The sequence below is a fragment of the Cavia porcellus genome, unplaced genomic scaffold (assembly GCF_034190915.1).
Source record: "Cavia porcellus strain 051 isolate PalLab524CR breed Dunkin Hartley unplaced genomic scaffold, mCavPor4.1 scaffold_16, whole genome shotgun sequence".
Lineage (NCBI taxonomy): Eukaryota > Metazoa > Chordata > Mammalia > Rodentia > Caviidae > Cavia > Cavia porcellus.
This window is the reverse complement of record NW_026947499.1, coordinates 59987616-60010725: the sequence shown is the minus strand read 5'-3', so window position 1 is coordinate 60010725 and position 23110 is coordinate 59987616. Positions and strand designations below refer to the sequence as shown.

The window sequence follows — 23110 nt, the reverse complement described above, 5'->3', positions numbered from 1 at the left end:
AGTCTATAGATATTAAAGTATTTGTATGTCATATATATTACAAACATCCCTATAGATCCGTTACTCATAAATTTACATCATTCACCATTTTTTGTACTGTGAACATTTTGAAATTTTTATATAAAATACAAAATTTGTTTAAAACTATACTATATAAACTACAAACAAGTTAAAATGATTAAAAGGAATCTTTTACACATGCAAGATGAACATCCCTAACAGAAATCTAAAAATGCTTTAAAAATGTGAATTTTTTGAGCATCAGCAGTATGTCACAAGTAAGAGATTTCACATGTGGTCTCAAATGATGACTTGCAATGAAATACAGGGGCAATGAAAATATTCTTTGTAAATTCCAATATAGGGACAATGAAAATATTACTTGAGCACATGTATATAGTTTTCACATGAAACATGTATGAATTTCCTCTTTAGATGAGTCCCATTCTCTAGATATCTCATATGTAAATATTCTACAACCCAAAGGCGAAAAATAGAAAGAAAAGAAATCAAACACACTCTGGTCCAAATATTTTGTTTCAGTAGTGCATGCTAACTGATTGTGTCACTGAAGCTCTGTTGTCCAAATATTTTGGATAAGGAACATTCAACATGCACTGGCACTTTGCTCTATAGTAGACAGTTTTTTTCTTAATTTTCATTCAATCCTTTAGTTTAATTGGCATTTTTAATCAGATTCAGAATCTTCTAAGTGGTATCTAATCCCCAATTAATAAATAATCTCAAACTGTTGCCAAAAACAAAAAAGATATATACACAAAGGGAGACTTTCATTTGAATCAATGTGAGGAGTACCTGGTCTTTCATTCTTGCTTTCCTTGGCAACACGACAGCGTTTAGCTCTGACTCTGGTGGAATGCTTTTTGGCTCACGCTCAGTTCTGCAGTGATTTTCATTCAGTGCTGCTTCTACTTTTCCAGTGGATGGTGCTGGAGAAGAACATGCTGAGTCAGCAGGCTGAGGAGATAGGCTGTCTCTTCTATTACTCTCGTCATTGTCATCATCATCATCACTGGACAAAATGACTAAAATTATAAAGAAAATCCAAAATTTATATTGAAATTTTATCTGCAATATAATTTTATGATTTCTATCAGTTAAAATGTAAATAAACTATATCTCAGATTTGAATCTCCTCCAAATAAAATTGAAAAAAAAAACAAAAATAAAACCCTTTATCTGAAAGTTAAATTACAAGAAAGCCTACAACTTGGGATCTTTTAAAAAACATACAGATATCAAATTCATTCTTTAGCCCATTACCACAAATCCAGACAGACAACACCAACCAGCAAGTTGTAACAATTAAATGTTTATCAGTAAGTCTATTTCAGAGTTCCAGTAAGTTGAAGGTGTAACGGTAATTTACATACAAAAATTGTTCTCCAAATCATGTCTCTTAAAATCTGTGAAACTTTATGTGATCAAATAAATTTACAACACAAAAGAAATTGCGAAAATTATAATTCAATCAGTGACTGTGCTCAAGAAATCTTGTTGAGTAGAACATGAGAAACAAAGGAAAACATTATGAAGGTAACCCGCTTTTGTATCTTAATAGTCATTACTGAAAGTTAGCAAATCTTTATATAATTCCTTGGAACCACCCATACTGTATGTGAATAAAATCCTAATTTTTCACTACGGTTTATATTCTGGTTCGTTTGTATATTTTTCTTAATCTACTAGTCAATTTATATTTCTGTTCCTGAAACACCATGAACTTGTTTCTTTTCTCCCCAACTTTCTGTACATTTATCAACAAATACTAGCTTAAATATCACTTTGGCATTTGTATCTCTTCATTTGACAAGTGCACAGTCATCTCATGCCCATTTTTGGATTGGTTCTTTGAATCTGGGGGCCTGATTTTTTCCAGTTCTTTACATGTTCTAGATAGAAGGTCCTCTGTTTGAAGGAACGTTGGCTAAAAGTTTTTCCCACTCTGTGAATTTTCTTTTTTACTCTATTGGTGATTTCTTTTGATGTGTAAAACTTTTTAATAAGATGAGATCCCAGTTATTGATTCTTTGAAGTACTTCCTGTGCAATTTGAGTTTTGTTGAGAAATGCAAATTAAAACAACACTAAGATTCTATCTGACTCCAGAAGGAATGACTATCTTCAAGAAATTATCCAATAATGAATACTACCAGGGCTGTGGGGAAAAAGGCTGCTGTTATTGGGAACGTAGACTGGTGCAATCACTGTGGAAATCAGTTTGGAGATTCCTCAAAAATATTAGGATTAGAGGTCCCATTCAATTCAATTATTCCCTTCTGGGTATTTTCCCAGAAGAACTGAAAACACCATACCATAGTGATATATGTGCACCATGTTTATAAGCAGCAAATCTGTAATAGCTAAATCTGGGAAATAATGCAAAAGCTCATCAATTCTTTATCTATTGATTAAAAAGATGTGGTATTTTATACAATGGAGTACTACTCAGCTATAAAGCAAGATAAACTTAAGGCTTTTATAGGTAAATGGATGAAATTTCAGACCATACTCCAGTGAAATAAATCAGACATGCATGTGTAAACTTCATGTTGTCTCCGTAGTGTAAGAAACTGAAAAAGTAAGATTTAAAAGGTATAACAGATATTGTAAAAAGGAAAGAACTGGGATGGGAAAACAAGAAAGGGAAAAGAATAAAATATATACACACAAAATAGCTAAGATAATTATACTAATTTCTATTAGTTCACTGAAAAGAATGGTTTATGCTTACATTGTTTGATCCATTTTTCATGTATAAATCTTATAAACCGAGCAAATGCTTTGAAGATGACAATACATAATATATTAACCATTGTTAAGTTTCCTATTATCTGATTTTGAAATTGTGTTATCATTGCTTCGTTTTTCTTCTCTGTAAAAAAAATTTTAAAAAAAGAAGAGTGTTTGGCCCTACCTCCATGTGGTGATATGTACAGAACTAGTTAGAACATTTTCTTATCCCCTCCACTGGCTTTAAACAAGCTAAATGGATCTAGCCATGATGTTGATGTATATTCTTTGAAGCAATGGACAGGTCAGCTTGTAGCTCCAAAATATGTGTGAGCTAGGGCCATGCTGTCGGTTGAGAATGAGCCTCAAAAAAAAAAAAAAAAAAAAAAAGAGGCTATGACTTCTCAGGGCATGGATTACACATCAAAACTGAAGCAGGGACTCCAAAACTCTAGGCACTGCCAATTTGTGACATGCAGATTATGTCATAAAAAGAGGGTTTGGCCCTGAGTCAAGCTCTTCACAACTACAAATATGCTTTAGTGTCTTTATTCTTGCCATGCACCACACTGAAAGTGCTAGACTGGAATCAATTTACTAGAATTCCAGTAACTATTCCATGGAATTACAAATGTGGATTCTTCGGGACCCTGACAAAGTCCAGAAGGGCTTTCTATACCACATAGAAAACAAATTTTTTTTAAGTCACCTGATCAATATTTTTTGTATAACTTCTCATGCAGACTAATACACAGTTCTGTATGCTTATATTTTAAATGGTCAGCATTTTTTCCTGCTTCCTTCATTTTGGGCTCTGCTTCAACATTATTTCATCACAGATGCCTGTTCTAGACACACGCAGCAGCATACACCTGTAACCCCAACCCACAGGGAGTTGAGGGAAGAGGATAATGAGTAACAGTTCTACCAAGGCAACTTAAGTGAGATCCTGTTTAAAAACTAAAAAAATAAGTGCAAGTTTAAAAATAGTTAAACATATGAAGAAAACAGACTCTTGAAGCTGAAAATTGTCTTTTTAAAAATCAAAGTCTATATGTATGTAACATTGTAGAATTACTTTAATGTCCTTAGGCCTTATTTTATTTTATTTGGTATCAGAGATCGAACTTGTGACCTCGTGCTTGCAAGGCTGGCACTTATGCTGCTGAGCTAAACATCCAGCCTTTAAGCCTCATTTTAAAATGAACATACCTACTTTATACAGCTGTGAAAATTAAAACTGGAGTATACAATAAATCTTTATCTCAAAACAGAGCACATGAATGTGTAATAAATGACATTTTTTACAACTACTATGGAATTTTTAAATGAATCATATTTTTCCCTATAGTTTAATGGAAAATACCTTTTTTTCCTCTTTTTTTTTGGGGGGGGTTATGATGGCTATTGAATCCATGGGCCTTGCAATGAGCTGTACCCTGTTATCTTTTTAAATATTTTACTTTAAGACAGAGTCTCACTAAATTACTAAGCTACCCAGTCTAGGCTAAACCTAGAGGGCATCCTGCCTCAGTTTCCCAGAGTGCTAGGATTACAGGGATGTGCCACTATGCCTGGTTTCATTTGTTCAGCAGGAGAGTAGAGCAAATTTATGTTTTCTGGCTTTAAAACATGGCTGATATTATCCCATATTATCAACTTACATGGTTGAGGACATAAGTTAATTTTTTAACCTATGTGGTTGAAGCTACAGTAGTTAATTTTTTCTCCCTGTACTTAGCAACCACATTTGCCAATTTCTAATCCCTCTCATTCTGGTCATCTCCCAGAATCTTAAATTTGGCTCAATAATAATATTTAGTAACTGTCTAAAAAGTGGAAGTTCTTTTCATGTATTACAACCACCTAACCCTTAGGAAAGATTCAAATGATACCAACCGTTATTGTTATATAGGTATACCACTAGAATGCATCATTATAAGCTACTTAGCAAGCACTATCAAAATAACTTTCGTTCTCAGCAGTACTGGGGATCAAATCCAGGGATGCTCTACCATGGAGATCCATCCATCCAATGTTTTGCAGTACTGGGGTTCAAACAGAGGAGCACTCTACCACTCACAGCTGCGTCCCCAGTCCTATTTGCTTATTCATTTTAAAAAATTTTGAGACATAGTCTCACTAAATTGTCCAGTAGGATTCAAAGATTCAATCCCTCTGCCTTAGCCTCCCAGTGTACACCACTAGGCCTGGCTTCATCATAATAAAGTATTTTGGTTGAACAGCAGTCATACAGTTAATTCTTTACTGAAAGAAAAGTTAATGCAGTGGGATGATCTGAGGGTTTTACATTTAATCAAAGTAAAATAGAACTCAGCATATTCTGAGATACAGAAAAATATTCACAATTTCCCCCATTATTTACCCATTGTCAGAATAATGCTTTGAAATCTTAAGCAACCTCTATACATCAACTAATGAAGAGCTCTATCCTTCATTTTCCCCCTACCTCCTGATTTTCTTGAGGGAGTTCAGGAATACTACAGTAAATTGCTTTTAATGTATTTGAGTATTTCAATGACTAGGAATTATGACTGCTTTTATGACTCAAGAGTATCACCATTACTGGTCAAGTGGGAGCATTTCATTTTAGTTACTGTGTCCTTTTGACAACTTCATAATACTTTTTGACTGCTTCCACGCTTCCAAATTCTGGCGAGATCTGGGAATGCCTCATGTTAAGACCTGGAGCAAACTACTGTATTTCTTTGGTGACTATTTTTAGTACAAAATGGCACTTTAATAAACCGATATGGGAATTAGAGTTATTTATTCCTTTTTTTTCTCCCTTAAGTGTTTTTACTTTATGTATCTTCTTTGGGTACAGCTAGGGAATATATATTGTATCTTAAGTACACAAAATACATGCTTAAGTACATAATAAATATACACTATTATCTCCAAATGCAATTTCAACTTAATGAATTTTTACTTTTGTTTTACTTTTGCTTTCCTTTTTATTCAATTTTTATTTTTTACCAGTACATGTTTTCAGTACATAATCACATTCCTTGTGGGGAGCTATTTGTTTAACATTGAGACGGAGGTACAATAGAAGAAAAGTAGAAAAGAGCCAAGGAAACTGTAGTTATTATGTTTGATCAAATTCACCCAAGATTACCCATATCCTTAGAAATTTTTGACTCAGCTTGTCTCCTCGTATATGTATTAATTTACTATGGCCGGAGAATTTACAAACATAGATTGGCCATATCTTAATTTCCTCACACAAGTGGGAATTAACAGGGGCCTAGAGACTGAACACACAAATGAGCAATAGGTAACTAGAAACAGGATAAAGGCTAGTATCTCTGCTTTCAAATTTTTGGTCTCTATAATTATTACCTTAAAATTTTAGGTTACATTCCTGCTTGGTTCTACACATAGGAACAGTGGTGATTTAAGGAGTAACTATATTTTAAGTTTATGAGCCTTAGATTTACCTAGCCTTTTTTTTTGTATTGAGGATCAAACTCACAACCTTGTGCTTGCCAGACGAAGATTTTTTTTTTAAAACGAGGGTAGGATTCAACAGGAAACAATTTAAAGAAACACAGATTTCAAAGGGAGTCCACTGGAGATCTTCACTGTCTATCTTATTGTCTCTAGTTTTCTTTTAAATAGTTGTCCTCATCATCACACACATTGAATACATACTGAACATTATAGAACTAATCAAATTATTACAGGATGATGAAGGCTTTTTAGGTCTTCAAAACCTGACACTGGGGAAGTCAATAATGACTACCATAATTCTCTTCGTAGTAGTTGTCCTTATCTTTACGTATGCTGAAATTGAACATAAGAGACTAGACTAGTAACACTCTGAACAGTGAATAATAGTATTGCTAGATTTTATATCATAATGCAACAGAATTAGCATTGGGTTTCTTAGTGTTTCTTCTTCTTCAGAGTATCTGTTCATTACATCGTGCATTATATAATCTGCTCCCATAGTTTAGAAATTCTTCCCATGTGTGAATCTCTACATGATTATCTATCCTTTCTGTATTATAGAGAAAAACAGATCAAAACAAGACATCAAAATAAATTCCTAAAAAAACATGAAATGAAAAAGACATACAGGAACACAATATTAGGTGATCTACAGTAGTTACTATGCTTTCTCTTGTTATTTTCAATAGAACTGTCCACATCATCAGGCATTATATAATTGAACATAACATTACATAGCTATTTTAATAAAAACACAACTTTGAAAACATTGTAGACTTGAAAGCAGTTAATAATCAAAACCAGAATGGATATCTTTTACATCTTGTCATCTTCAGAGTGATTGCCTCTACTTTTAGACTTGATACTATCAAGCACTGCAAATTCAAATTCAAATAAAATCAGTCAAGGCAAAACAGTGGTCTAACAAACCAGCTTCAAATAAGATCAGTCATAGTAAGACAATGTTAAGTAATACAGAGTTTCAGTGTAAGTTAATAGGAAATTAAGGGTGGTTACTGAGGTATAACCTGCTATTTTTGGGTTAGCTGTCTATGCCCTAAATCTAATGAGTAGACAGACCAGAACAAAATAAAATCATACTAAACGGAGAGATAAGACTACTGTGACTGATACACTATTAACAATGTCCTCTGATCTCCTTTTTAGGCAATTTCTCAACTTTCCCCTTCTCAAGATGCTTTGTATATTTTGGGTCCCACTAGATCCTTTAGTTTTTAGATTAGGGGTCAACCGGTTATCTATCTGAGTGGTGCTGAACCTTTTTACCCCTGAGCTTGATCTTCGGTTCTACTCCTTAACTAAAGCCATAAGGTTTTCCTTCCTTCCAGCTGTGTAGTTCTACACTGCCCAAAAGTGTCATAACTTTCCAATTTATCTACAGCTGCAGGACGAGTGGTCCCAATTTCTCTCTGGTTTCCTGTCACATATAGCATCGTTTTCTTATCTTTGATTTTCAGTTTATTAACCCTCATTCAGGTTGGGTATATTTCCTATTCAAAGCATCTCGATGGATCCTGCCTCCTAATGTACTCTGCCTGTGTTTCTTTTTGTTAGTGTATAAAGGCTATCTATATTAAAGATTATAGCACGTTCTCTGCCTCATCTCTATTCTATTTTTCTACTATTATTTTGTCCACTTTACTCTTTCATTCCACTGTCTGCCCCATTCACTGAGGCCTCTCTGCCACTGCTGCTGAAATCTTGGGATTTAGCTCAGCGGCATAAGCGTCTGCCTTGCAAGCAGGCAGTCATGAGTTCGATCCCCGGTACCAATAAAAAGGAAAAAGACAAAAAAAAAAAAAAAAAAAAAAAAATCTTGGTTTTTTTTTTTTTTCTTTCTCTCTGGAATGTCCTTCAGCATTTTTGTAGGGTTGGATTAGTGGCCATGAACTCCCACAGTTCCTCCTTGTCTTGGAAATATCTTATTTCTCCATTAATTTTTTAAAAAAAATTTTTCATTTAAAAGGAGAAAAAGAAAAAAAAAAGTACAAGGGTACAAGTAATACAGAATTACAAAAAAAACGGGTAAGAAATCACTAGTTAATAGATTACATATTGTCATCTTAGAAATAGTTGTTCAAGTTACAGGATTAAAGCATACAAAGTGGACATTCAAACAGTGAGACTGAAAACAGTTGTGTCCAATGATCCAACAAAAATTCAGTAATATAGTCATCTATCTTAACACACCTAAACACACTTGCAGTTGTATCCTTTAGAGCACTTTTTTTCCTCTTTTTTACAACAAAATTTACACATTTTGGGTTTTATTACTTCCATAGTTATTGCTTTCTTTTTTGGAAGAGAATAAAACCAAATATGACAAAACAAAGCTGTCAGTCAAAACAAAGGATAGACACAGCACATGAGTACAAGGTTATCAACAATGGTTATCATAATGCCTCTTGCTTCCTTAAAAAGAATTGCCTATATCATTAGGTATAATAAAGTTAAACAAAACAGTATAGAACAAGACCAATAAAACCTAAACATTGGAAACATTACAGGACTTCAAAAGAAGATAATAGTCAAACCAGAATGGGCATCATAGTGAATCTTATTGCCTTCAAAGTAGTTGCCTATACCCTCAAACTTGATACTATCAAACAGAACGGAACAGAGTCTAATCAGTCAAAACAAGATTAGTGGGAGTAATACAGGGCTTCAAATCAAGTTAATAGGAAATTTAAAAAGTTACTATAATATATCCTGCTAATTTTTTTGATTTTTTCCCCTTAATTAAAAATTAAAAAAATAAATTTTTTAATGAATACAGGGGAGATTGAGATAAAAGAGGACATAACAACATAACAATACAGGTCAAAGCATGACAATTTCAGCAACCTAGTGCTTCACCACCAAATAACCCGACTTAATAGTAGTTACCATAGTGTCTCTTTCTTGAAATATTTAAATATAACTTTGTATACTATAGAGAGAATTTTTCCAGGTACATCAATCTGGGTTGGAGGTTATTTTCTTTCAGGGCTTGGACTATTTTCCCCCAGGCTCTTCTTGATTTGAGTTTGTGTTGATAAGTCTGTTGTTATTTTGATGATTTTTTCCTTTGTAGGTGATCTGCTTCTTTTCTCTGGCTGCTTTTAATATTCTGTTCTTGTTGTGGATTTCTGGGATCTTGATTATTATATGTCTGAGTGTAGATCTGTTTTGGTTGTAGATTGCTGGAGTTCTATATGCCTCATTATCTGGATATCATTTCTTTTTCCTATGTTTGGGAAGTTTTCCTTAATTATTTCTGTGAATAGTCTTTGTAATTCATTTGTGGTTACTCCTGCTTCTTCGCTCACGTTTTATTCTTAAGTTATAGATCCTCTTGATTCCTTGTTGTTTTTAAGAGATCTTTTCTTTCATTATCACACATTATAAATCTCTCTTCAAGTTTCGAAAGGCTAACTTTAGTTTCTGTCAAGGCATTTTGCCAGCTTTCAATGGAGTTTTTGTTTCCTAGTAATCTCTTTGTATCTGTTTCATGTATTCTAGATTTCGTTTATATTCTTCATCAAAGGTTTCTCCTCCTTTTCTGGGTTTCTCCGTTCTTTCCTCTGTTTTCTTGGAAGGGGCTTAGCATTTTTTTAATTAATCTTTTTATATCTTGCCTCATGTGGATTAGAATTTCAGTTTTAAATTCATCTATGAGGTCACGAAGGTATTTATGTCTGCTGATGTTGTAGCTAATATTGCATGATTGCTGCACTGGTTCTCTTTTGTATTTACCTCTCCTAGGCTTATTTTCCCAGGGTCAGTGGCTGGAGGTTTTTTTTTTAAATTTCTATATCTTGTCATGTTTCTGGTTTCTTTCAGAAAGGTGTGTCATGGGAGTCTCTGGTCCTCTCTGTATTGCTTAGGGTCTTTCCGAAGCATGCTGACTGGGGTTTTACTGCCCTCTCCATTTTGCTGTTATCTGAGGTGCATACAGGGACGATGCAGGCTAGCCTCTAGCCTCTGAGCCAGTCAACCCCCAAGTGCCTTCAGCAACTTAGGCCGGGCGGATATCACCGAGTCATGACAGTTTCGTCCCTGGCTATTTGGTCCCAACCAGGGGCGTGGCTCAGCCCAAGCAGATCCCACCAGTCCTCTCTAGGCCAGGGGCGGCTGACTGACACCACCACGGTGCCGGGCTCTGCCCCGCCCCACTCCAAGATGTCCTCCAGCCAAGATGTCCTCCAGCCAGTGACATCTGCAGTGGGACCAATCTCTAGCACTCACTGGGAATCAATGTAGTTCTCCATCTTGGCTCCACTCCACGCTGCACCGCGTCTTTCCGCTAAGGGCCCAAGACTCACCAATTCCCGTTATCAGCTGTCGTGGCTTCAGCATAACCTTGAATTGCCTGACTTCACAGTGCTCCCAGCACAGTGCTCCCAGCACAGTGCGGACCGGTCTCAGTGAGTGCGTTGGCTCCAGCCCTCAACTTGCGTTGTTCTTTCCACTTCCTATTTTTCTTTTCCCTTCAGTTTCCTCCTGGGTTCAAGAGAGTTCCTCTCCGCTCGTCTGGCCCTTTCCATGTGGTCAAATTCCAGCGTCTGAGCTGTTTTTCCACAGAGGCTCTCCACCCAGGGACCTAGCAAGTTGCCATCTTCTCTAGTCTTCGCCAGGCAAAGACTTAACACTGCTGAGTTAAATCCCTGGCCTTACCCAGTCTATCTTAACTCCCTTCAAGACTGAGGACACCAAGATGAGAATTTTTCAGGAAATGCAATTGCCAGATTTTACAATGTACAGTTCTAGACCCACTGGAGTGTCTCCTTTACCTTTAATTCCAAGGAAAAGCAGACCATCCCAAATCACTCCATGATGTCCCCAAATGAGAGGATAAAGTTACCTATGACAGACACCCTTGTCCACCACAAGAACCATCTTATGGGAACTGAATTGCTCTTCATGCCATAAGGACCTTTCTGGAGCCATCCAACCAGAATAAGACAACAAACAACCAGTCAGACCCACCCAAGCAAATCCACAAAGGCTGACCCCATTCTTTTATGAACAGTCAGTCTGAGCCTCATCATTAAGAGTATGCCATTCAAGCTGGACTTAACTTTCAACTTGCCCTGATAAATCTGCCTGTACCCATACTGAGGGACCCTAAAATACTATATAGCAAGAATCAACAGATGTGCTCCTGGGAAGAGCTAAGGTTCCATCTCCTCCTTTTGAGGACCTCCTCAAGCCCTGTTTGGTGACAAGACAAAAATGTAATTATTAACTTGCTTTACCAATATATCTTGGGCTACACAGTGAGCTCAAGGCCAACTTGGACTACAAGGTGAGGTACTATCTAAAAAAAAAAAACCAAAAAAACCACAAGCATTTTCCTACCCCTGTAAAACATAATCTTGTCTGTAGCTGCTTTACTCAAAATCCTGGCAATCATTCTACATAGGATCTTATCAGACTTGTCTCTCCTCCCGTCCTCCTATAGCCACGTAGTCAGTATTTTATTCAATTAGTCCTCAATTATTTCTTGGGTTGCTATAAGTACTATTTAAAACAGCAAAATTAACCTAGGTATGGTACACACAACTTTACTCCCAGGTACTCAGGAGTCTGAGATAGGCAGTATACTTGAGCCTAGGAATTTGAGTCTCAGAAAAAAACAACAAAAGAGCAAAAACACTTACTTGGATCATTTAGGTCTGACAGGCTTGTTTTTCTTTCTTTCAAGTTTGTGATTTTGGGTATTTTTGCCCCAGGTAAAATGACTTTTCCATTAGTCTGTAAGTAATTATGTCTACTGTCATCAAGACTCACAATTATATCAAGTGGAACGTTTTCCACACTGTTCCCATAAAACTTCTTGGCTGTCAATCCTGTGGTTTGTGACTTTTGTCCTCCAGAATTATGATGAATTGACGCTCTTAATAATGGTCCAGTAGATTCATTCAAAGTTACAGCTTGTCTGCAATTTCTTTGCAAATCATTACGAAAAATAATACCACAACTTTGGCATTTGGTCTGATTTTCTTTTTCTTTTCCACATTCTGGGCAACAATCACGTTGTTCAGAAACCTTGAGTTCCAAAAAGAACAAAAGAAATAAGAGATTTTGGTATTTTACTTAAAAGTCAAGGAACTCCCTTTAAAATGTTTCAAAGCTCAGCTATTGTCTCCTCATTTCTCTAAGAGGAGACTCTAAATTATGTTATTTGGAATTTAGCATCAGAATGCTGGAAAGAATGCCAGTATCACCTATTTGAGCAGTTAGGTATGGTAATTTATTTCTGTCCTTAAGAATCTGAGGAGGGAGCTGGGTGTGGTGGCTCATGCTGTAATCCCAGCACTTGGGAGGCTGAGGCAGGAGGATTATTGCGAGTTCGAAACCAGCCTAGGGACAAAGTGAGCTCAAGGCCAGCCTAAACTGCATAGTCTCTCTTATGAGAGACACTGTCTCAAAAAAAAAAAAAAAAAAAAAAAAGAATCTGAGGAGGCAGAGTATGTGAGTACACCATCCAGCTGGGTACTGACTGGCTCTAACACTACCCAATAATAAAGCCGAATGGGACACATTTAAGGGAAAAGAACTTCATAGAAGAAGCTGTATATCCAGGTATTTCCTTTTATAAAATCACTAGTAAAACAGAAAAAGTACACCCCTACTGAAATTCCCAATATTAAGATATAAAAGAAAATATAAACTGAGCTACTAGTATAGAAATAAATATTTTAGAATTCTTTGCAGCAATCTGGGACATAATGCAGATCAGTTAAAGTGAATAAAACATCATATTTTGCATGATATGAACTAAATTTTATTAACCTAGTGATTTAAAAACTAAAATCTTAATACTGCTCACCTAGTTTCAGTAAAATTATTTATTTATTTATTTAGGTACCGGAGATCAAACTCATAACCTCATACTTGACAGGCAGGCGCTTAAGCCACTGAGCTAAATTCCCAGCCCAGTAAAACATATGTATATATATATATATAAAAGCAGTAAATAAAGATTTTATTTGAAGCATAATTTCCTTTTGTAAACAAAAACTGACTGAAATCTCATTTCCTCCTTTTTCTTCTAAGGAAAACTTTTGTCTTTTTGGTACCTTCACCTCAAAATGATCTTCCTGCCTCAGGCTCCCAAGTGCTGGGATTACAGGCAAGCGCCACCACACCCGGCTTTTTTTGTCTTTTTGTGACAGGGTTTCACTATGCAGTTCAGGCTGACTTGAATTCATTTTGCAACCCATGCTGGCCTTGACAATAGACACTGGTGCTCCAACCTCTGCCTCTCCAGTGCTGGGATTTCAGGCCTGCACCTCTACGCCCAGATGAAAAAAAAAATTTTTTTTGGGTCTTTTTCATTTTTATCGGTACCAGGGATCGAACTCACGACTGCCTGCTTGCAAGGCAGGCGCATATGCCGCTGAGCTAAACCCCCAGACCCCCCAGCTGAAAAATTTTTACGAACTAAACAATACCAAATTACAGACGTGAGTGTGGCTCACTGTTCTCGATTTGTGCACTGGAAGACGTGGGTAGGCCGATACTATAAACTACCTACAACTCTCCACACAACTATATTTAATAAAAAGGAGCCTGCCTTTGATGAGAAATCACTGAGACAATGTTACTTTTACTACATATCAAAATGTTTAACTGGATTAAATTCAAAGATCTTGTTTTCTTTTAAGAAACACAGAGTGTGGAGATTCAGAGTACAAATGGGAAGAAAAACCAATAACCTCGTTCACAAAAATTACTCAAGAGGCTAGCTATAATTCTTAATTTCCACTTAGAAAAAATAAGAACAATTGACATGGATTTTAGGCATTAAAAATTATGAAGTTTTCAGCTGATATGTCTAGTGAAAGAATGCTACTGTGTTGCTATTTCTTTTCCCATTCCTTGTTCTCCTTCACCTGGGCCAAGCAGTGAAGATGCCTGCATGGCCTGGGCCAAGCATAGGTTGGGCAATCATTCCCAAGTTAGTCTAAGGAGTCACAGCAATTAAATGCATCATATGATCTTCAATTAGATCCAGTACCCATAAAGGACATATATGTGAAATCTCAACAGTTTGTCAAATAAATAGATGGTTATTTTGCAATGCTGAGGGCTGAGAACTGCATTTTATTAGTCACAATTTCTCTTTGAAATGCACACATAAACACATGAGTAAGCAGCAATTGTTAAATGAGTGAAACGTTAGGAGGTCAGCATGCCTACAAATTACACTTAAATGATGCATATATGTTTATGTGTATGAGGCAAAAAAGGGGGAGGAAAATACAGAGAGAGAAAACAATAAAAAGCAAATGTGGAAAATGACAATTTTAAGAGAAAATATAATATCCTATTATTCCCCTCACCAACTTTATGTAAATTCAAAACAAACTGCAAAAAACATTTTGGTAGAGAAATTATCTGTAATATGTTACACGGATGAAATAAACTTTTGTTCAGAAAAAAATTCAGTATTTTGAACAGATTTAAAAAATGGTATATTATCCTTGTGAGCTAGACGGCAGGAGTTTGATCCTGGGCAAAAATAAGGTCTACTGACAGTAGAAAAGTTTGCTTAAATAACTTTCCAGGTTTTCTCTGGTCCTATGATAAAAGATCATCTGGCATTTAACAAGCTCTAAAAACAGTATTAATAAAAAATTCCACCTGATTACCAACAAGGAAAATTTCTCTACCTACCTCTAAATGGGTTAAAAATTTTTTTGAAGCAGGACACAGAGAAGTAGGCTGGTATGTACTACATTGCCGTTTCTGTTGTACCTTCCTCTTAATTTCAGGCTCTATATGCGATTCGGACTGTTCTGTTTTCTTCATTATACGTTCTACAGAAAGGAAAAAAACAAATGTTCTGAAATTAAATTTAACAGATTTCTCATGATCTTTGCTTTAACACACCAGTTTATATTTCTAAATATTAAGGTGGGTTTTTTTTGTCTTTTTCCCTTTTTATCCGTACCAGGGATCGAACTCACGACTGCCTGCTTGCAAGGCAGGCGCTTATGCCGCTGAGCTAAATCCCCAGCCCCTAAATATTAAGTTTTTGTTAACACTGTTTGACAATGCACAATAGAAAATAACCAAAACTTGTAGTCTGTAGAGAACTGTCTTGATTCTTCTTGTCTATGCTTAACTCCTCAGCAGGATCTCCATACTTCAGGATCCTGAGTTTGAGGCTAGCTGGGCTACATACGGAGGTCTTGTCTCCTAAAACTAAAATGAAGAAGGAAAGAAAAAAAAAGTACTTCTCTACTATACCTCAAGTGTTCTAACACAAAAATATGATGCTTTCATTGCAATAACTGAAATATTCATTCCAACACCTAAGATGAAAAACAATTTAAATCTCATCTTGGCAAACAAAAATTAATAATGATGTTCTAGTCTTACTTCCAAACTTTATCTCAAAGAGGTACATTTCTCCATGATGTTTTTGCTTTCACCCAGTTACACATATGTTTTCTTCATATCAATGCCAATCCAATCTTACTAGTGAATTCAAAGCCTTTTTTTGCTAAGAGGCTGTCTTTTTCATATAAGTGGTACAATAAACAATCCTGGAAGTTTCCTAACACTTTATCAATGCTTATATAAGCAAACACTCATTTTATTTACTTGTACTAATCTGTTTCACTTAGTAATAGTTTTGCAAGAGCAGAAATCATATTTTAGTCACGTTTTCCCAGCATCTAGAAACTACATGAGGTAAGAATTAAACAAATGTTTACTGCATTAGTGAATCACATGAGGGGGACAAACCTGTACGACACATAAGAAAATTAAACTACATGAGTGTGGGGAAGACATAATGTTCTCATGTTATCTCTGAAGGTGGCTTACCTTTTGTTAGACAGATGACAATTCATGCACAGATTTATAATTTTATAAACCTAGCCTCCAGTCATCGAGTAGAACTGAAAGATGCTTCTTTTTTTCCTTTTAAAATCTTACATCTGAGGTTACAAAGAAGCTGTGCCCATGTAGAACATTTAGGTGTTAATTATTTCCTGCTTGCTTTGTCTTTTTGAGACAGGGTCTAACTATGCAGTTGAGGTTGGGTTTGAGCCAACTTTGTAGCCCAGTTTGGTCTCAAACTCACAGTGATCCTCCTGCCTTAGCTTCCCAAGTGCTGGGATTACAGGCATGTACCACCATGCCCAGCTGGGACAGTTTACTTTAATTGGTTATAAAAAAGCAATTTCTGGGCCTGGGGATTTAGCTCAGCGGCATAAACGCCTGCCTTGCAAGCAGGCAGTCATGAGTTCGATCCCTGGTATCGATAAAAAGGGAAAAAGACAAAAAAAAAAAAAAAAAAAAGCAATTTCTATACATGTGATTATTAAAGTTCTCCAATGTGGCACCAGTGGAAATAAAGTGAAAGGCAGTATTTTGGAAATAAACAAATACACAATACCTAAAACATGCCAACTACTTATGAGATTTACCACAACCACCCAAGCAGAGCACAGTATTCCGTCTAATTAAAAGTCTCAGGTGCAAGGGCCATTTGACTAACTCCAAGAATGAGACCAGCCTGAGAAAGGCCCCATATCTCAACACACCAACAAAAACCCAAAACACACTCACTCCTCCAATTTTCTGGCCTTGCTAAAATCATTAGTATACAAGGGAAAGCCTTTCCCTCATAAACATGTTTCACTAAACTTTATAAGCTACATAAAATCTGTGTACATCATTGTGCTCAAATATGTATCTGTTAGAACAAACAAATTCATAATACAATGTAGAGAACACAGTACACACTGTATTAAAAAATAAGTGGGTAGTCTTTCCTTACTATCTGTTGAGAACCTGTTTTAGGACCTCCTCAAAGATAACAAAACCTGCAAATGCACAAATAACCTACATGAAATGGGATACAAATAACCTATGAACCTCCTGTATACTATGAATCATTACTTATAATATCTAATACATATTATAAATGCATAGCTGACTATATATATATGATCCACAAGATTATACTACATTAAAATGATAATACCAACTCTGCCTTGTTGAGAGGATTCTATACATATATAAAAGATTGTGTCACAATCCCACAATATAATCACATTAAAATGCATTCAAGCTAAACATAGAGGCACATACCTATAATTTCAACACTCAGAGAATGAGATTGGGAGGATGCTAAGTTTGAGCCTAATATGGGCAATTTAGTAACTTAGTGAGACTGTTTTATTTTTAGATGAGTCCCACTAAGTCACTACATTGCCCAGGCTGACTTGAATTTGCATCCTTCTGCCTCAGTCTCCCAGAGTGCAACAGATGTGTGCTGCTAATATACCTAGCAAGCTTTAATTTTGTTAAAACTACAAACTGCTTATCATTGCTAGTAAGTGCTGATCTATGTCTACAAATTATCAAAATTCATGTTAAGTGCCTCTTAGATTCAAAATAAGGAAGGCAAGTAGAATAAAAAAGTAATAACCTAGGGTGTTAAGAACAACAAAAAGACAAAGAGATTTCTTTCTTTTTTTTTTTTTTTTTTTTTTTCAGTACTGGGGATCGAACTCACAATAGCACACTCGCCAGGCAGAAGCTTATGCTGCTGAGCTAAATCCCTGGCCCGGATTTCTTTTGAAGAGAAATCTACTCCAGGAACTATGCCAATTAACTAGTGATCCTAGGATAGCCAATGGAAATCCTAAAACAAACTACAATCTTCATGAAACAATATATTCAATATTATTATGGCCCTCCTATTCATCCTATGCCCAAATATATATTCACCTACCAACATAAAAAAAAAGCATACAAAAGAAAGCTCTGTTAATTTTCAATGTACAGAGGTCCATCAAAAGAATGTACACATTCTCCAGCAATTTGTCATACTAATAAATGTCTGGAAGCTAATGAACATCATTTTGAACACCTCTTGTAGAGACTGAAGGTAACTTGTATTAATCTCATGATGGTTCAATACATTTAGTATTAAAATATTTGTATAAGATTTTCCTGATGTATACTTTTTTTGGCAGACTGTATTTCAAAGATGCAGCATCTCAATATAATTCTCAGGGCCAGGGATTTAGCTCAGTGGCCTAAGTGCTTGCCTAGCAAGCGTGAGGTTGTAAGTTCAATCCCTGGTACCAACAAAAAAAAAATTCTGTTCCTTAAAAAAAAAAAAAAAAAAGTTTACAAGTTAAATATTCCAACAAGTCTCTCCTGAAGACTGTAAATATTGCCCATGTGAATCTCATTTATTAATCATCAGCCCAAAGATATTAAGAACCACGTAGAGGTATAATTCTGCTCTACAAAAGAATTAATAAATGTAAGAGATTAAAACAGAAAATGACCATTAGCCAAGCATCAAATAATAACTGTTGCCAGCAAGACTCACCAATAAGCTGGAAGTGGTGGTGCACATTTCTAATTTCAGCTACGTGGAGACTGAGTACTAGGTCAGCCTGGGTAATGTAGCAGGACCCCGTTTCAAATTTCAAAAATGGGGTTGAGGAAGGGATATGGCTTGCCTACTGTTTGTGAGGACCTGGGTTCAACCCCCAGTGCTACAAAAAGAAAAAAAAATTCTACCAATGGATGTTAATAAAATCTGTCGGTGAAACTTTAAGGAAAAGCAGAGTAATTAATAGTCTTGGAGATATCATTTAATATCTTTACTAAGTATCAATGGAAAATAGTATTTTATATTAAAGAAACCCAGTAGAAACTACCTTAGCCAAGTGATCAAGGTATGTATCACCAGGAGTAAGGTATATGAAGATCATGTGATCCTTGATAATATGCACTGAGGTACAACATTCCTTCCGTAAGTCTTGTCAAAATGTATATAATCAGTCTCATAATGAGACATCATCAAACACAAACGGATGGGGGCTGGGGATTTAGCTCAGCGGCATAAGCACCTGCCTTGCAAGCAGGCGGTCATGAGTTCGATCCCTGGTACCGGTAAAAAGTTAAAACAAACAAACAAATAAAAAAACACAAACAGAGGAGGCGTTACACAAAGTAGCCAACCGAGTCTTCAAAACTGTGAGGAAAACTAAGACCTGACAACTAAATGCAATGTGGACCCTAACTGGATCCTGGAACAGAAAAAGGGCATTAGTTAAGAACTGATGAAATGTGAATACGGACAACTGCTTAGTTAAGAAGCTTGTATCAATGTCGGTTTCTTAAGTTTTGATAAATGTACTATCTATTAGAAAGATATTCACATTAGGGAAAGCTGGGTGAAAAAAATCTCTAGTACTAGTTTTAGAACTTTTCTGTAAGCCTTTAATTACAGCAATATTTCTGTTATCAAATGCCTCCAAACTTAAACTTCCATTACTTGAATGGCAAAGTCCAAAAGAAAATTTGCTTGGTGTTCGTACCTTTGCTTGAGAGGTTAACAAAAAACCAGACTTGAAAAAATCTGTACAGGCTGAGAATGAGTCATAGTTGCTGCATTTTGCTGTGGACACAAAAGGGTGACATTGCAGTCTAAGCACCACTCTCACCCAGACATCAAGTAGTGCTTGTATTTTATTTTTTGTACTTTATTTGCATAAAATATAACCATGGTTCCAAAGAAAGTTAGTGATACCAGTAGTAAAGCTAAGAGGAAAATTGTGAGAACCACAATGATTACAAGTCATTGAAATTTGTTGAAATCCTGGAAAAATGAATTATAAGTGTAATTTTGAGTCTCAGAACCAACTATTTGGTTATTTCTCATGGGAAAAATTATATTCAGGAGCCAGGCATGGTGGCTCATGCCTATAATCTCAGCACTTGGGAGGCTGAAGCAGGAGGATCACTGTAAGTTCAAGACTAGCCAGGGCTACAAAGTGAGCTCAAGGCCAGCCTAAACTGCATAGCAAGACCCTGTCTCAAAAAGGGGAAAAAAAATTACGTTCAGTTCTTGAACTTTTCAGTGTTCAAACATGAATTTGGAACAGAGTTCTGCAACTGAAGTATCACTATATTTTAAAATGAAGTTGAAAACAATAAAGATTAAAACTATTACCTCATGAATGGTCTTTAATTTGTTATTTATACTGAAACTGCCTGAACTGTCGTATCTAAAACTCAATCACTTAAAACTCTCTAAAATGCATTTGTTAAACGGATGTGATAATACTCGTGCAATTCTGAGGATTAAAAATGACTTTTTATGTGACCGAATAGGAAAATAATAAAATACAGGGTTTACAGCATAGGATTTGGCATCAAACAGACCTATATTCTGATATCAGTTCTACCATTTGCTAGCTCTGTATGGTTAAGCAAGTGTATTTAATCACTCTAGAGCCTTGGTTTCATCCTCCGTACAAAGCACAGGGAAAAGATCAACTTACATTGTAAGGATTTTGGATAGGAAGCCAGGATAACAGTATGTAAAACACTGGTATAGAGGAAGAGCTTGATTGACAAAGTGTAACAGAATGCTGAAAGCAGTCACTATCACTAAACTTTAATAAACACAAGCATGATTATGTACTGCAGATTATAATCCACATTCCAAGTGACTGCAATAAGAAAGGATAAAGTTTGGGCAATTATCTGTAATACAGAAATATGTTCCATATAGGTACAAAGGATTTTTACCCAAAAGTAGAAAATAAGACTGTTTCACAAAACAAATGCTTAGTTATCAAGAAAACCTAGCTATTTAAAATCATTTGTTTTTGGAACTAAGAGCCATTAGAATTTTTTAAACAAGCAAATTCTTGGGAAAATGAGGATATACACTACGAATCAGCATTTTAGATAATGAAAATCACTCTCATGGTGAAATATTTTTCTTAAATGTCACCTGCTCTTATTTTAGCATTAATGAGTTTAGTGAAAACTATTTCAAAATGAAACTTAGTATTCCATATATATATAATTTTTAGAAATACATTTTGGGGGCTGGGGATTTAGCTCAACAGCATAAGTACCTGCCTTGCAAGCAGGCGGTCGTGAATTCGATCCCTGGAACTGATAAAAATGGAAGAAAAAAAAAAAAGAAAGAAATACATTTCAATTCAGTTATTTCTATTTTGCAAGTATATTTCTATTCTAATGTCTATTATTAACACTGTTTCACTGGGTATGTCTTTAGTTTAATTTAGTTCCCTAATATATCCTAAATTTAGAATCAAATCATTAACTGAAAAGACAACACTGTAATACAGTTCTAGGTCTTCTATATTCAATTTTTTAAAAACAAAAATTGTACTCATTAGACCGTTATTTCAGTTGTATTCACTGGACTATAATCACCTCAATAGTATCACATCCAAAATTCTCAATCACTTACCACCAAAAGAATGTTTTGTTTGGTTTGGTTTGGTTTATGTAGGAACATTCTAAACTCAAAGAGTCTTATTTCTATTGTACCTTTCATGCACAACTCAAAATCCTTCACAAGTGTAACAAAACTACACACTTACCAACACCTTGGGGTCGACTTAACCTTACAAGATTAATTTCAACTTTTTGGACATGAGGTGGATATTCTTTCCTAGAAAAGGAAATTTATATAGTTTACTCAAACAAGAAATGCGGTTTTCAAAGTGAAAAAGTTAAGGGGATATTTATAATGCATTTATTAAAAGAAATCCTAGCTTCTTCATCATATAAAGTGATACTATGAAATAGTAAAACCGTAACTGGATATGGTGGCACATGCCTATAATCCCAGCTACTTCAGAGCTGAGGTGAGTTGTTATAGACAAGTTCACAGCCAGCCTGGGCAACGCAGATGACCTTGTCTCAAAATTTAAAAACGGATGGGACTGTAGCTTGGTAGTAGTAGCATATTTGCTAACAAGAGAGGTCTTGGGTTTAATTCTCAGTCCCACAAAGCAAACACAATAACAAAAAATCAAAAAGTGTATTACATAAATATACTAAAGTTTAAGGTAATATGCAATCCCTAATTAAAAAAAAAATGATTCTTTTACTCAGATTATCAATCTATCAGAGCCCATCAGAGGCAGGTAGTTTAATAAAAATAAATTCAGATTATTATAAAACCATAATAGTCATGGCTTTTATTTGAAAATTTTTTTATTTGAGACAGGTCTTGCCATGTTACCCAGGTTGGCCTCAAAGTCTTGGGCTCAAACAATCCTGCCTCAGCCTTCCAAGTAACTAGGACAATAGGTATATGCCACCACGTTCACCCTTGTCTTAAAATATTAAATTACTCTGCCAAATTTCATATATAATCAATTTTAAATACAATTTTTAGTAACTAAATGTGCTAAATACTATATCCATGCAAGTTCAAAACTCACTAATTTTGAGAAAAAGCAAAAGTCTTGTATCTAGTTGTGGAATAAAAGCATTATACAAGGAAAACTGCCTAAGTGTAACAGACTAGGGAGCTATGATTACTTTTTCTGCCTTAATTAAAGCTTCCAAAAGCATTGCTGTTTTATCAGAAAATCAAAGAGAATATTCTATTTGTTTATAAATCTATTTGCAGTACTGACCAATTTTTCTATTCTTGAAAGGATGTCATATTCTTACATTATAAAAGTTAAAACACAAAATGAAACTACGAAAACCATAAAAGGTGAAAATATTAACAGTGTTGACAGCAGTATTTCCCAAAATACTACTATTTGGAAAACAGTTGGCAAATACAGTCTCATGTTCCAACTAGTATTCTAAGTGCTTTGTATCTATTAACTTCTTTTACTGCACACAATAACCTTTTAAAGTGTATACTATTAGCTGATGAGGAAAGTGAGGTACAATTACGTTAACTAACGTGTGACCATGGTCATACAATTAAATGGATACCAGAATCTGCATACTGTCAAATGGCGTCAGTATTGATAACTAGGGCAACATCAGGAACAACTAGATAATTTCCACTCTGCATGGCAGATGGAAGGAGGATGGCTGCA

At 35.4% G+C, this 23110-nt stretch overlaps 1 protein-coding gene across 11 annotated transcripts in view; it reads right to left on the bottom strand.

Moving 5' to 3' along the window:
- The window catches only part of Senp6 (SUMO specific peptidase 6), a 125270-nt gene that overhangs the window by 52326 nt on the left and 49834 nt on the right, over positions 1-23110 (bottom strand). For 8 of the 11 annotated variants that reach the window (XM_063226913.1, XM_063226912.1, XM_063226906.1 and 5 more), the window contains 4 exons: positions 21644-21714; positions 14916-15058; positions 11894-12281; positions 817-1046 (listed from right to left, as the gene is read on the bottom strand). In XM_063226913.1, coding sequence (XP_063082983.1) covers positions 817-1046; positions 11894-12281; positions 14916-15058; positions 21644-21714 — 832 coding nt within the window. The remainder of the gene's footprint in view (positions 1-816; positions 1047-11893; positions 12282-14915; positions 15059-21643; positions 21715-23110) is intronic. The other 3 variants (XM_063226916.1, XM_063226915.1, XM_063226914.1) reach the window with 1 other exon arrangement.